Source organism: Halictus rubicundus, chromosome 10 (genome assembly GCF_050948215.1).
Source record: "Halictus rubicundus isolate RS-2024b chromosome 10, iyHalRubi1_principal, whole genome shotgun sequence".
Lineage (NCBI taxonomy): Eukaryota > Metazoa > Arthropoda > Insecta > Hymenoptera > Halictidae > Halictus > Halictus rubicundus.
In genome coordinates this window covers 5,958,695-5,972,719 of record NC_135158.1, presented here as the reverse complement: position 1 = coordinate 5,972,719, position 14,025 = coordinate 5,958,695, and the positions used below count along the sequence as shown (strand labels likewise).

Here is a 14,025-nt window from a genome sequence, read left to right as displayed (position 1 = left end):
TTCCTAACGGGACATGGAAGAGCAGACGGTATACCGAGTCCTTTGTCCAAGGTAAACCATCGCGCATCCTTTCGAGTGTTTACATAACCATCGAATACTATGATATGTAACCAGGGGCGAAATGTCGGGGCATCTTTGACCAAAAAACATACGCGGCGTCGGTTCGCTGCCCGATGGAAGGAGAAACCATGACACATCGGCCGGTATGTCCGCGTCGGTCCTATCTGGAACTATAAAAACGCCTGAGACATCCGACCTGTGTACAGTTCCCAAGTGAACATCAGATCAGACATCGCACAGACGTCCTCCGAAAACAGACATGAAGAGCATACTCGTTGTTTTTGCCCTCTGCCTCGTCAGTGCCTTGGTGAGATTTTTCGTTCGTCGAAAAATTAATTTTTCGCTTTGAATCGCTGCAAATATTAACACTAGAACTACCGAACCAGTCAGAATGACTGATGGATGATTTCTCCTTTCATGATTACCGAAACTATGAAAACGTTTTCACTATAAAAATCGTATGAAACCTGAGCAAATTGAATCTTGCTGTTATTATAAAGGGATAAGTCTAAGTCACGTTTAGGGCTCGGTAGTTCTAGTGTTAACGCGTCGACTATTAGGGTGAAGAACCCAATTACTGTACCTACATTAATTATACTTATTGTTAATGCATAATAAACATTAAAAAAGAGATATTAAATTTATTTCATTAGAATCAGTTAACGTGTATGTTATATGTCTCTTTTATTAATATTCATTGTGCTATAAAAATAAGTATAATTATAGTCCCCTACTCTATGTCAGTTTCGCGTGTTGTGGCTTGAATTCTTCAATGAAACTCCCATAATTTAGCAGTATAACGTTTAAATGTTAACGCAATCGGCACCACCAATGTATTAAAATCAACGTCTTAGATAATAAATCTTTTAGAAAGCTAAGCTATCAATTCTTCCAATATCGCGTGTCTAAAATTCATTTGTTTTTCTTCTACTGTATTCTTCTAATGTATGGTGGTCATCTTGCTTTAATCATTTCAAAAATTATGTGACGCCAATTACTGATAACCACCGTGGCCCCGCTGACACAACAAACGCCAGTTGTCGCTGACCGGCATGACAGTCAACGTGCTAATGACCTTATAATGATAGACAAATATTTATATTAATAATATTTTTTATAGCATTATATTCCGTAAAATTGGTTTCCTTAGTCTCCATTTTGGGACTTCTAATTGTATTTTCTATTTATGGAAATACCACGATAAGTAATAAAGTTCTTAAGCAATAAAGATAACGAAGTGTTACATGAAAAGCGAAAATGAATGTCTTGGAGTTTTGGATTGAATAAATTGATAACCCCGAAGACCAACAGCGAACGAGGCGATTAGAACTCTTTGGTTGTTTCGATTGTATAATTATTGCTACTTTATCTTGACGATTATTTTCTAGATTCTAAGAAACCGAGTGGTACATAATCGGCAGTCAAACCGTGCAGAAAAAAAAAATGAATGAATTCACTGACAATGATTATATTAATCATTTCTTGGGAATAGTTGTTTAGTTCCATATACCTAGACATTAAATTGATATTGAAATAAGTTAAATGTAGTATGCTTATAGTATGTTTACATAATTTTTTTTTCAGGCACTCACGGAAGAGCAAAAAGCTAAACTATCGCAGTTCAAGAATGACTGTATTACGGAAACCGGCGTTGACGCGAGTAAGTTCGGGATTTACTGCTATCAACCATTAATCATTCTCGTTATTTTTATAAATGATGGATGATTTAAAAATTTGTTTAATGATCTACAATAATCTATTACATTTATCTTGCAGAAGTGGTAGACGATGCGAAGGCTGGCAATTTCAATGACAACGACGAAAAACTGGCCTGTTTCACCTCCTGCATGCTGAAGAAGATTGGAATCGTAAGTGATCCATACTGTTGTTTGCTTGCACTTTATATCATAATTCCCTTCCATTCTTCTTTATTACTGCATTTTCATTTTCTTTAACTGTGACTATTACGATATATTCTGACAACTAATATTTTTGCGATAGACGAACCAGGACGGATCCTTCAACGAAGGAACTGCCAGGCAAAAAGCACCCGCTGGAGTTACGAAGGAGCAGCTCGATGACGTTATCAACAAGTGCAAAGACATCAGTAAGTTGAATATTTTTGAAGAATGTTATTGCATACAATTATACAGATGAATATCCATTAATGAATCTACTAAAACTGTTTCAGCTGGCCCCAACGAGTGTAAGAAGGCAGCCAATCTGTACAAGTGCTTCAAAGACAACAAATCCTTCAGTGTACTTAACTAAATCGAAAAGATTTTTGTCGAAAGGCGATTTACAAATATTGTATACAGGGATTGAAACAATGCTTGTAGATAACAGTTAATAAAATAGTTGTTGGCAAATCTTTCGTTTCCCTTATTTTATTTTAAGATTATGGTATAAAAATCATTAGCCTGAATTTTATACATTTTAATAAACAGTAGAATGGTGCAAATATTGGCAGAAGCTATTTTCCCTCATTTAAATTCGTATTTTAAATTAGTGGCGCCATCCGTGGCAAAATCTTGAAACTGGTAGGCAACTTATAAATTTAAAATAGCGCTAGATGACGCCACGATTTACTTTTTAAATGAAATTTTAATTTTGTCGAATAATTAACTATTGCAAGGTTCTAAGTGAATTTTTTTGCACATTAACGTTTGCGAAATATTTAATTCGTTGTATATTAATAATATTTCATGTCCTCTATAAATATACAAACATTTAAACGAAAGCACTAATCTATCGCATTATTTCAAATGATTAAATTCAAGTCATAATTAATTTAGTACGGAATGAAACATCGAAATAGGAATTGAATCTATCTGAAAGAAGTACAGAATGATGCCATGTTTATCCGACTTACTGGTTCCACGTTGGACATGCTCGCAAAGTGAGCAACATGGCCACTAAGGAGAACAATCTGTCCGCGCTTTACGCGGAATTAAATAAATTGGGACAAAACGGGGACTACGAGAGAGCCTTGAAAACCGCTAATAAAAGTGAGTAATTTCATCGAGTCTATAAATCGAACGTTTTTTCGTAAATATATAGTAAACATAACCTGTGCTCCATTTCTTGTGAAAATGCTGTGTACTCACATTAGAAAATTATTTAGTTCTAGGGCTCTCTCAAGATGAAGAAGCTGCATTCCATTGCAAAGTTATTTGCTGCATCCAGCTCTCCAAGTTCAATGACGCTCTGCAATTTATTCTTAAAAATCCTAAACTGGCCGTGTAAGATTGTTTATCTTGATGCTCTCAGTTACTCATCTGCCCAACCGTTCCTATCCTTGTCCTTGATAAATGGAAGATTGCTTATACTTATTAAACTTCATAAATTAACAAGTATTTTCTTTTTCTTGCAGTAACTTAGACTTTGAGAAAGCCTACTGTTTATACAGATTGAATCAAGTGCCCGAAGCACTAAAGGTGGTGGAGAATATTTCTAATCTGTCTCTAAAGCTCAAAGAGCTGAAAGCACAAATACTGTACCGGCTTGAAAAGTATGAAGAATGTTTCGGCGTGTACAGAGATATAATCAAAAATTCTCACGACGAGTACGAAGATGAAAGGGAAACGAATCTTGCAGCTGTGATCGTGAATTTAGCAACAGAGGGCTCTGTAAGTGTTCGATTACGGAACGTACGTCTTATTATTTTATATGCACGTTTGCTTTTCAGGATTTGGAAATTCCTGCCTTACGAGAAGACACTTACGAAATGACATACAATGCAGCATGTCATTTAATTGCACAAGGCAGTAAAGGAGATAGAGCGCTTTTAGTAGAAGCAGAGAAGAAACTAAGAGCAGCTGAGAAAATGTGCAAGGAAGGTCTTGAGGAAGATGGAGTAGCTGAAGAAGAAATAGAGGATGAATTAGGAATTATTAGAGTTCAGCTTGGCTGTTGCCTGCAGCTTCAAGGTCGCGAGAAAGAGGCTCAAACGCTCTATACTTCAGCTTTGAAAGCAAAACCAGACGATATAGCCTTGGTAGCAGTTGCAAGCAACAATCTTGTCTGCCTCAACAAGGATCAGAACGTGTTTGACAGCAAAAAGAGAATGAAGAGTGCCACTCATGACAATCTAGAGCACAAATTAACTTCTCGGCAAAGAAGGAACATTTCGTACAATCAATGTTTGCTTGCTTTCTACACTGATCAGGTACAAAATTCTACTATGGTACATTTTTTGTGAGAAGACACGAGTACATTCATATCTTTGCAAAGCTGAATATGTTGCATTCTATTTACAGGCAGAACAATGTCAATCGTTTTGCAACAAGCTTGCAAAGGACCATCCTGCATTAGCTGCAGATGCAATGTTCATTAAAGCCGTTCAGCTCGGTAAAGATGGCAAAGCGAAGGAAGCTGCGAAACTGTTGACTCAGTACGCGGTCGGAGAAAAGGAGTTACAGATGAAACTGGTCTGTGTGCAACTGTTGCTCAGCCAGGATGAGAAACAGGAAGCGATCGAGATTCTCGAAAATTTGAATGAAAGAGACAAGTCGCTACCCGGAGTAGTGAGTGCGCTTGTTACTCTCTACATGGCTAACAATAACCGCGAGAAAGCGTCGGCTGCTCTCAAGAATGCTGTCAATTACTATAAGAAAAATAAGGTAGCTATAGTTTTCCTCTCACCTTTTCTTTTCTTTTGTTCTTATTTTAATTATCTCATGGACTTTTAGGAAACCACCGCTAATTTGGGAGAGTTCTGGCGGCAGGCCGCCGACTTCTATCTTCGTGGCGGTGACATCAAGGTAGCGGCAGACATACTACAAGAAATGGTAGATGCCTCGCCTTCGGACACCAAAACGTTGGCACAGTTGGTGGTCGCTTATGTGCAATTCTGTCCTGAAAAGGCGCAACTGTTGTCGAAACGTTTGCCACCTCTTCATGATCTTGCGGAGAAAACCGATGTGGATACTTTGGAAAGTAGTAATTGGGTAATAGGTACCAAAGTGATCAAGAAGAAGATAGAACCATCGCCAGGGTAATTGTTGCATATTTAAAGGGCTGTCTTATGTAAACGCTAAAAAATTGTTCGATTTTCTGCCATATAGTTTTATCATCATTTACATGAAACAATCTCCTTAATATGTTATTTTTGAAATGTTATATAAATTTGTAATGTTTTTAGCAAACCCACTGTTGATCTGACGAAGAAGAAACGCAAGAAGCGTAAGCGCAAGGGTAAACTACCTAAGAATTATGATGCAAATATACCGCCTGATCCTGAACGGTGGTTGCCCAGACATGAACGTAGCGGGTTCAGGAAGAAACGTGATAGAAGAAATAGGGATGTTGCTATGAAGGGTACACAGGGTACTGCTGCTGGAGCCAGCGATCTTTAGTACGTATTAAATATATGTGGAATATTAATTATGGGTAAATGGTTTTAATAATCCACTATATCTTAACAGCGACATCACCAAAATGCCTACGAACGCAAAACCCTCCCCCAACCCGCGGCATAGCCCGGCAGTGGAGACTTCCGGTCCGCGACAACAGCAACGTAAAGTGCATCAGAAAAAGAAAAAGAAGGGAGGAAAATGGTAATCACAGATACCCGCATTTGAGCTGTACTTTAGAAAGTTGTTGTAACCTATACGTGTAAAGAGTCAACTGACTTTTTATGTACAGCGCACTATACTGCCATTTTTACAGTAACCTCGATCAGTTAAAATTTTTAATCTTTAGTAATTATATTGAACACTGTAATTGGATCCCAAGTGTAAGGAGAAATATATACGAAACAGTATGGTACATAAAATATTTTTTATTTTTTTTTTCGTTTTGTTTGCTTTGTTTAAATTCTTTTGTCAACTCGTCGACAAAATTCGGCAATATAACATACAATATAGGTAACATGTTCCTTGCGTACATTGACTAGGATTTGGCGATACATATCTTTATTCCTCCGTTGGTAACAATTGTATATAAAAATACAATCTGCAGTTCTGTGTTCTCTTTTTTTTTCTTGTGTAATAAGTCTGTAATATGTGTAGATATTATGATTGTGCGTCAGATTTTAACATTCATATAACAGAAATATATATGTATACAATTGGCATATATATATAGAATTCACAACTACAATATTTTTTACGTTGCACAGACAATAATAAAATGCCACCATGTATTTCGTTAATAGTTCCATAGTGAAAATCATAACTCTGTGAAGACACGTTTTGATTACATATCACTGTAGCAAAATCGATGTATGCGCATGCGAAACGCGTGCATGTATCATAAAGAATATTATCGTATTATCTTCTACGATTCTAACTTATTGTCTCGTATTATCATTGCACAACACAGCATTGTTTGTTGTCGTATATATAAATTTCTAACAGAGGCAACTGTCGAGGTAAGAATATAACCGTATCGTAAAACGTTTCTACATCTGTTTCTATAGTTGTTCTAATAATAAACGGGACTGTAAACCGTCCTGTCTAAGTATATATCACTTAAAATACTCGATACCTTTTCCATTAGAAAATAGTGCAACAGGCACGCTCGTATTCGACCAGACTGGACAAATTGTGATATGCGTATATATATAGAATATGTAGAAATGAAACAAACGCCGGAAAAACTCATTTACCAGTCCTAAGCGAGTATGATCAGTAATTGGTACCTTCGTCATGCCGCACTCATCTATTGGCAAAAGTTACCCCAAGTATGTTCCCGAAACCAATAGCCAAATCAGTACTCGTCAAATGAGTTTGTCAAAGATGAAAAATAGATGAGTAAGGCACAAATGCATGTAAATGTCACAGCATTTACATATGATGCAAGTAATTCTCAATGTAACGTTACATTACCAGTAGACAATGCTACTTTTCGGGAATTATACCTTCCCAGACGTCTTCCCGCTGTTTATTCGCTAGTCTACGTTTTTCTGAAAGAAATTCACATTTTTCGTTTTTATTTCAATCACCATTTTCTCTGATACAGTCACGGCGTCGCTTAACGACGGGCGTCTCAGAATGTATCTTCGTCGTTGAGTGACGCATGACCGTATGCAGGGGTCAGTTCATTTTAGGATAAATAGTAGTTACCTTTAGCCTCGCGCAAAACATTTTTCTCGTGTTCGCGTTCTTGCCTAGCCGTAGCCAGTTTCACGCCTAGAGCACCCGTGACCAACCGCCTTGCCAATGCAGCGCAAGTTTCCGGTCGACTCCGGTAAGGCTGCAAAAATTCTGCGCTTCTTCTCGCTTTCGTTTTACTCAATGCCGTGGCTTCGCTCAACGGCCTCGTTTTCACAAACGGGTGATCCGACGCTAGCACCTCGGCGGCTAGAAGTTCAAGAACGTGAGTATACGTTAAACTACCCTAGAGCATGTTAATATAGAATCATTTCAATTACCGACAAGAGGGCTACTAAAGACACCGAGACAATGCGTGTCGTCTACCCACTTCAACTCGAAGCCACCATTCTTGAAAGGACTAAAAGCAGCTGCTAGGTCGCTAGTCTTAAACTCTGACGGAAAATTGTATATCTCGATAACATGAGCAAATTCGTCGCTGGACACTTCGATATGCTTGGTGTACTTGTAATCGCTTTTCGGCTGTTCTATCACAACGTCGCCCACCGCTGACGTCAGCTGAAGAACAAGTAACTTTAAGATGATTATTATCATTGAAATTAAAGAAAGAATTACACGCATCGATGCTTGCCTCTTCTATGAGCGTCGGGTCTAAGCAGTCGCCGTTGTCGTCGAACAAACTGTCCCAATCGCATTCGTCCCTGTTTATCTTTTTAATCGGAGGAGATGGCGGTGGAGCTGGTTTACTTTTCGGTCTCTCAATCTTTTTCACTTTCTTCTCCGGTGGCGTTGCAGGTGGAGGAGTAACCTCCTTAATAGGAGACGGCTCTTTCTGTTCTACATCCGAGATGATCAAAACATCCGACACTATTTTGCGAGCTACCATTTGCTTATTCTTCTTATTCGTTATCTTATCCTTATTGGAAAGTTTGTCGTTCTTTTTATTGTTATTCGACGTAGATATTGTAACAACGTTATCCTTGCATTTATCGGAGTCCTCTACCGGTCCGTTAACATTAACTTCGCTATTTACACACGCTTCAACCGAATCTAAGCTAGTTTTATCTTCGCTAGAACTACTAGATGTCTCTTCTTCTTTAACAGTCGGGGATTGAAATGCATCGGGTCCGTCGCATTTTGCATCCGGAACAGTGGAACTGTCTGGTTTGTTTGGCACGTGTTCGCTCACACTGTTCACCTGCAGCTCCGATTTTTCCTGGATACAGGATTCTACGTCAGACAGGACCGACGAACCCGAAGAACCCGAAAAACTAGAAGAACTCGACGAACCCGAAGAACCCGAAAAACTAGAAGAACTCGACGAAACCGAAGAGTCGGTATCCTTCGTGTCTGTCTGGAGACGCGGACTAATTTCATTTTCTAGACTGCTCCGGCTTTTATCGGAGCACGTATTTGATCCCTTTTTCGCGCATTCCACAGTTTGCCGACTATCAGAGTCTATGTCTTTGAGATTTAAATTCGACTTTGATTGTCTGTGAGAGGAGGAGGACGACCCGGTGGTTTCCTTGGCTGTACGACTCGTACGAGTGGATTCTGAAGGCTGTGGACTACCTTCGGTGTCCAAGCTCCTACGGGGTCTTGGAACGTAAACAGCACGGTCTGGCCTTCTTTGGCGAGTAGATCTTTGTAGAGTGTTTCATAAAGCGTAAGGCATTAATGTGCTTTGAAAAGTACAAGAATTACAGTCAAAATTAAAGAAAACATCGCGGTAGCTTACTTGGAACTAGAAGATGAATCATTAGATTGCACTTGAACTTGATCCGCGCTTGTCTGTTCACTCTTTGCTCTCCTGGCAGCTGGTGGCCTGTAGATCTCAACTGCTGGCACTGTCTTCACTAAAAGGCCATGCAAAAATAAACCAAATTAGTTTTTAATTTGCTATTTCAATTGCCTCGTTACTACACTGCGGATTTCCATGTTCAAAAATTGTCCGGATCAGTTATACGATACAGGATCTACGTAGACATTTATTTCTTTTCTTAATAATCTTAACCCTTTGCAGTCGATTGGCGACTTCGAGGCGCCACTAAAAATTGTTACACCATTATTCACAATTACACCAGAATGAAAAGGGTTAATCAGTTGAAAATACTACAGCAGTGTCTTTAAATTTCTGAAATTTTAAAATCCACTAATTTTTCTAATAGTTTCATAAAATCCGTAGTCTACTCATTACAAATGGAATTAGTACGAAATCAGTTTCTTTGATTTACCTGGTCTCTGTGCTCGTACACGTTCAGGCGAAGCGGATGGCGAACGCGGGCCATCGGCACCCATCTCTAGCAGCGTGTCAGCAACTTTTACGTTTGATTTGCACTGCACACCATTCAATTTCGGATCCCTTGAAACATGAAAACATAGAATTAAACGTTTGACGTCTCCAGTTCCTCCTCGTAGTCCAACGTTCCTCGAAATGTTAGCCGGTCCTCCGGTTACATCCGGAGAACATGTTACGCGACCTTGAGCCGGTCAGTTTCACTTTCGTTTGCCTCTGCTACGTCGCAAGAATTCCGCCACGGCAAATTCGTTTCGCAATTCTTTGCGGACATTAGCGATTTTCGCGTTGATCCTTACATCAATTATATTTTTCTTGGCAAATAGCAAAATTATCGTCGATCTTAACGTTCTCAAACTTATATTCGAGGCATAAAAGTGTACGTTTAAACAATAAATTGTAACGTTATCGATTATGTACAACAATTACACTCACTTGTTTACCAAGAAAGACCTCTTGCGGGGATGTAATTATTTTAGATATAATTAAAGTCAATCAGTTACAACAGATCGTGGTTGGAGCAATTAGTGGTCGGTCGTCGACCATAAATATTAATCGTTGATCGTTTAATCATTTTTAACCGAAACTGTGGTTGATGCTAGCTTCTCGGAACATTGCGCACATGAAAATTGATTTCACCGAGACTGATTTATTCCGGTTGATGATTATTTACTCGTGGGCCATCTTATCAACAAATTACCAAAAGATCAAAGAGCTTGGAACCAGAGGTCACTTCCTAGCCGGATGATTCGAGGAGAAAAGTCTTCGTGGATGTTTATGTCACTGAACACCGTTGATACCTTATCAGATCACTCTTGTAGCACACGACGGTCCGTCTGTCCAGGCCCTGGCCGATCGAGAAGGTGTGCAGGTCGTCGAAACGATCCTGCACCAGCTGGTGTATGATGAACCTCCGATAGTTGTTTACAGGTGGAAAGACGAGTACCCTGTAAAAGTGAAAAGAACGCGTTACGATCGTGGTTGAAAGTGAGACCGGACCGAGGACGGCCGACACGGTGAACGTAACCGCCTTGCCCCGGGCCAGTTCGCCGTATCCCGCCAGATGAACAACACCGGCTTGACTTTTACATAACGTTCCGCCGCGGCGCGGCGCGGCGCGGCGGCGTTTACTTTCTCCTTCGTTCGTTTCCTCGAATTCGATTCATCCTTGCATTCTCAATGCCGGCGTTTCGGCCGCATTCCAGAAAGTCGCACAACCTCGTTAGCATTTCACATAATCATCACCGTTCGATAACAAACCGGCTGCCGTTACGTTCGACACACAAAACACAACGCGCTCGAATTAGCCGCATTGATTCGTGCCGTTCACAGCCGGACTATCAACGCTGTCGACGGCAAGAATCATTTGGGCTGCGACCAGTATACGAAATGTCTGATTTTGAACATTTAACAAATTGATTCGTGCCGTTCACAGCCGGACTATGAACGCTGTCGGCGGCAAGAATCATTTGGGCTGCGACCAGTATACGAAATGTCTGATTTCGAACATTTAACAAATTGATTCGTGCCGTTCACAGCCGGACTACCGACGCTGTCGACGGCAAGAATCATTTGGGCTGCGACCAGTATACGAAATGTCTGCTTTTGAACATTTAACAAATTTTGCCCGAATAAAGCTTGTTGATCGAGATAAGTGCTGCGATCTATAGACAATGCGGATTTTACGCATTTACGGCAAAATGGATAGATCGAATATACAACGAAAATAGTACATAAATACTAAGATGGCTGACCACTGGAGCAGAATCCCCGGATAAACAGGCAACCTTTCCTGCGACCGTTGCATCCGGCAGGAACGGTGTCAAGTTACGTGTACCGTTAGTGTTTGATTACGACTATCATTGCTTGTAATCGGAATTAAATGGAAAACTTGTTGGGCATAACCAGGAAATGATATTTTAGTATACATAACGTAGAAAGTCATTATGTATGTGTGCCATAACGTCGGGCCGACGGGGTAGTGTAATCGTTCCGGAGTAGTCAGCCATTTCAGGCCAGTAGTTAAGCATCTTAAGCGTTGTCATTATTAACGTATTAATTTTCTAAATTCTTTGAATGAGGACATGACGCTATACATTAGGAATGAGAAATAGCAAAGCGATATATTTTCAGGAAGGCTGATTCCTGGGTTGAGGATAAGGGACATTTGGCCTGTTCCGAACTGATTCGTACCGCTACATCCGCAAGCCGAGCGGCTCCGAGCGGCAAGAACTGCTGGAGCATTACGGTGCGTGACCTGCGCCACGCGTTGCACCTGTTAGAAGGCGAGTTTCATTGCGCGGCGCAAGATGAACAGGAAGCGGGGACTTTTTGCGCGTCGTAAATAAAGGAGGACGTGCTCGAGAGCAGGTTTTCGCCTGTAGCGGGCGTTCCACGTTACGCGATAGTTAAACGACTAACATAACGCGATCGTTCAGGTGGAACGGACCGTGTAGCGCGATCGGTCCCACCCGCTCCTCGAGAGCCGGGGAAAATAAAAGAAATCGCCCAGCCGCAAAACGACATATCCCCGGTAATCGTTGCATACGAGCCTCGGTATCATACGCTCGATCTCCGAAACGCGACCAGCGACGACCAAATCGACGAGCCTTGAACTACAAAGAAGAAACACAGAGAGTGGTATCTTGTAAGCGTTGCGTACGGTTCACGTAATCAACGAGTATACGTGAGCGACATACGGTAAGTAGGCGACGCGACCGACGGATTAGCAGTCATCGCGCGCAGGGCCAGTTTTCAAAACAGGCTCCACGGGGGATTCCCTTCGCGCCTCGTTCCAGTAATTATGCAATGTCGCGCGAACACTGTTCACGAAATAATCTGCTTTCTTACATAACATGCGTCCCGCGTTAACCTCATTTGCATTATTCCCGCTCCACGCGCACGTTAATTGGAAAATATATTCCGCGATGGCCTTGACGATTTGTTTTGTTTTTTCTTTTCCGGCGCATACAACTTCCGCCGGGAACTTAACCTCGAGCGGTCACAGTTCATTACTTCGATTATCGCTGATGAGGATAACACGTTCCATTAAACTTTGCATTCCGTGCGAATTTTCCTTAATGGCCGAACGGCAGACGCGAGTGCCGTTGCTCGTCGAGAGCTACTTAGCCAATATCCGTGACTTGGAAAAGAACCTGACCGTCCCGCGTCGCTCGCAACCGTGATCTCGCATCGAAAATGATCGACGCGCGATTTTTTCTCTCTCTCTCTCTCTCCCTCTCTTTTGTTTGCCCTCGGCAAGCTGCCAGTGGGTTCGCGGTTCTTTTATATTCTTCTGAAAATGTTATGCAGTTAGGCGAAAATAGAACCGCCCGGCGACGAGAACAACATCGGCGTTCAAAATACGCGGGTCACACGCGAAAAAATAATACGTTGGATCCAGCAAGTACGTACGGTAGTGGAACCGACACACGGACAAGTCGGCGCTGGTCGTGAAGATGACTATGATTGTTAGTCATGTTTCTTCTGCCGGAGATATTTATAAACGTGGTAAGGGGCTATAAAAGAAGTCGATAAACCGTTGGTACGTTTGCAACAGTTGTACGGCATCTTGACCGTTCCTCGAGGTTGCCTTTAATTGCTTTCCGATTCGAATCGAGTCGCGTGTCAAGGATGCGAACGGGTTTAATCCGCATCATCCGCATACGTCACTATGACGTAGACCGTGGGAATTTCTACGAGAGCGTCGTACACCTGGGTACTTATCATCTATGATGCGTGCGTTTAGATATTTCGTGTCAATGACAGACGTCAGGCAACTCGGTGCACTTCTCGATCGAACGGTTCAATGAGTTCTCGAGGCGAAAGCATAACGGGTTTCGCTGATATAAACACATAGTACAGAAATCGAAAGTTGTGAATAACGGTTGAAGACACGCAGTACAAAAAGCCACTGATCTAACCTTTAAAGGCGCGTCGCTGCATCGGGAAACGTGATCGTTTGGCACGTACCTTTTCCGTCTCTTGTCTCTTGAAAACAGAGTCACGTCGTGCCCCACGTCTTCGGAGAAGAGGTTGTCTTGCAGGCTCATTTATTGGCGAAACTGCGCGTGGTACACGCATACGAAATATCACTGGCCTCACGAATCGAATTTATCGGATATTAATTGAATAAATCGCATCTGCCGTGCTGCCGGACAGCAGCAACGGTCTCTAGCAATCGCGCATTGACCACAAACTATTTCAGTATGCATAACGCATGCGCCGGCTTGTTTAACCTGTTCAACGTCGGCGCATGCGCACTGGCTCACGCGCATCCGTGAAAAGTTGTGCCCGGTGTCTCGGACTTCGCTTATTTCTACATTAATTAATTAACGCATGATCCACATTATCATCATTCAATTTCGCTCCTTTTCTTCGAAGTAATTAGAATTGTATTTGATTTTTCAATTGTGGGGTACAAATTGATCTGGAAGTCATTGTGCTAAGCACTTATTCACATTCATAGTTAAATTGAATGCTGGCATTGTTATATGTATTGACACGCGGGTTCGTGGATTAGTATTCTTCCCTTCGGTTTAGTGATACGTGATAGGGTCGTCCTAAAGCATTCGATCGAAATTAGTATTCTGTCGACGCTTGCCACAACGACAG

At 41.3% G+C, this 14,025-nt stretch overlaps 3 protein-coding genes across 5 annotated transcripts; 2 read left to right on the top strand and 1 right to left on the bottom strand.

Moving 5' to 3' along the window:
• The first annotated feature begins 207 nt into the window (after nt 1-207).
• Nucleotides 208-2,429, top strand: LOC143358105 (general odorant-binding protein 56a-like). The gene is made up of 5 exons (XM_076795009.1): nt 208-367; nt 1,645-1,720; nt 1,837-1,928; nt 2,062-2,167; nt 2,252-2,429. The coding sequence occupies exons 1-5, from the start codon at nt 320-322 to the stop codon at nt 2,329-2,331; spliced, it is 402 nt and encodes a 133-aa protein (XP_076651124.1). The 5' UTR covers nt 208-319; the 3' UTR covers nt 2,332-2,429.
• Nucleotides 2,430-2,550: 121 nt separating this feature from the next.
• Srp72 (signal recognition particle 72) lies at nt 2,551-6,035 on the top strand. The gene is made up of 8 exons (XM_076795008.1): nt 2,551-3,068; nt 3,185-3,302; nt 3,434-3,689; nt 3,749-4,228; nt 4,320-4,682; nt 4,752-5,056; nt 5,204-5,416; nt 5,487-6,035. The coding sequence occupies exons 1-8, from the start codon at nt 2,969-2,971 to the stop codon at nt 5,620-5,622; spliced, it is 1,971 nt and encodes a 656-aa protein (XP_076651123.1). The 5' UTR covers nt 2,551-2,968; the 3' UTR covers nt 5,623-6,035.
• LOC143358103 (uncharacterized) lies at nt 5,825-13,605 on the bottom strand. Of its 3 annotated transcripts, none has more exons than XM_076795004.1 (8): nt 13,384-13,605; nt 10,212-10,358; nt 9,350-9,477; nt 8,854-8,971; nt 7,747-8,758; nt 7,436-7,673; nt 7,128-7,364; nt 5,825-6,967 (listed from the first exon to the last, which is right to left on the bottom strand). In XM_076795004.1, the coding sequence occupies exons 1-8, from the start codon at nt 13,461-13,463 to the stop codon at nt 6,903-6,905; spliced, it is 2,025 nt and encodes a 674-aa protein (XP_076651119.1). In that variant the 5' UTR covers nt 13,464-13,605; the 3' UTR covers nt 5,825-6,902. The 3 variants fall into 3 exon arrangements, with proteins under 3 accessions (XP_076651119.1, XP_076651121.1, XP_076651120.1); XM_076795006.1 differs by lacking the exon at nt 13,384-13,605 and adding an exon at nt 12,822-13,086; XM_076795005.1 differs by lacking the exon at nt 13,384-13,605 and having other exon boundaries at nt 10,112-10,251.
• Between the last annotated feature and the right edge of the window lie 420 nt (nt 13,606-14,025).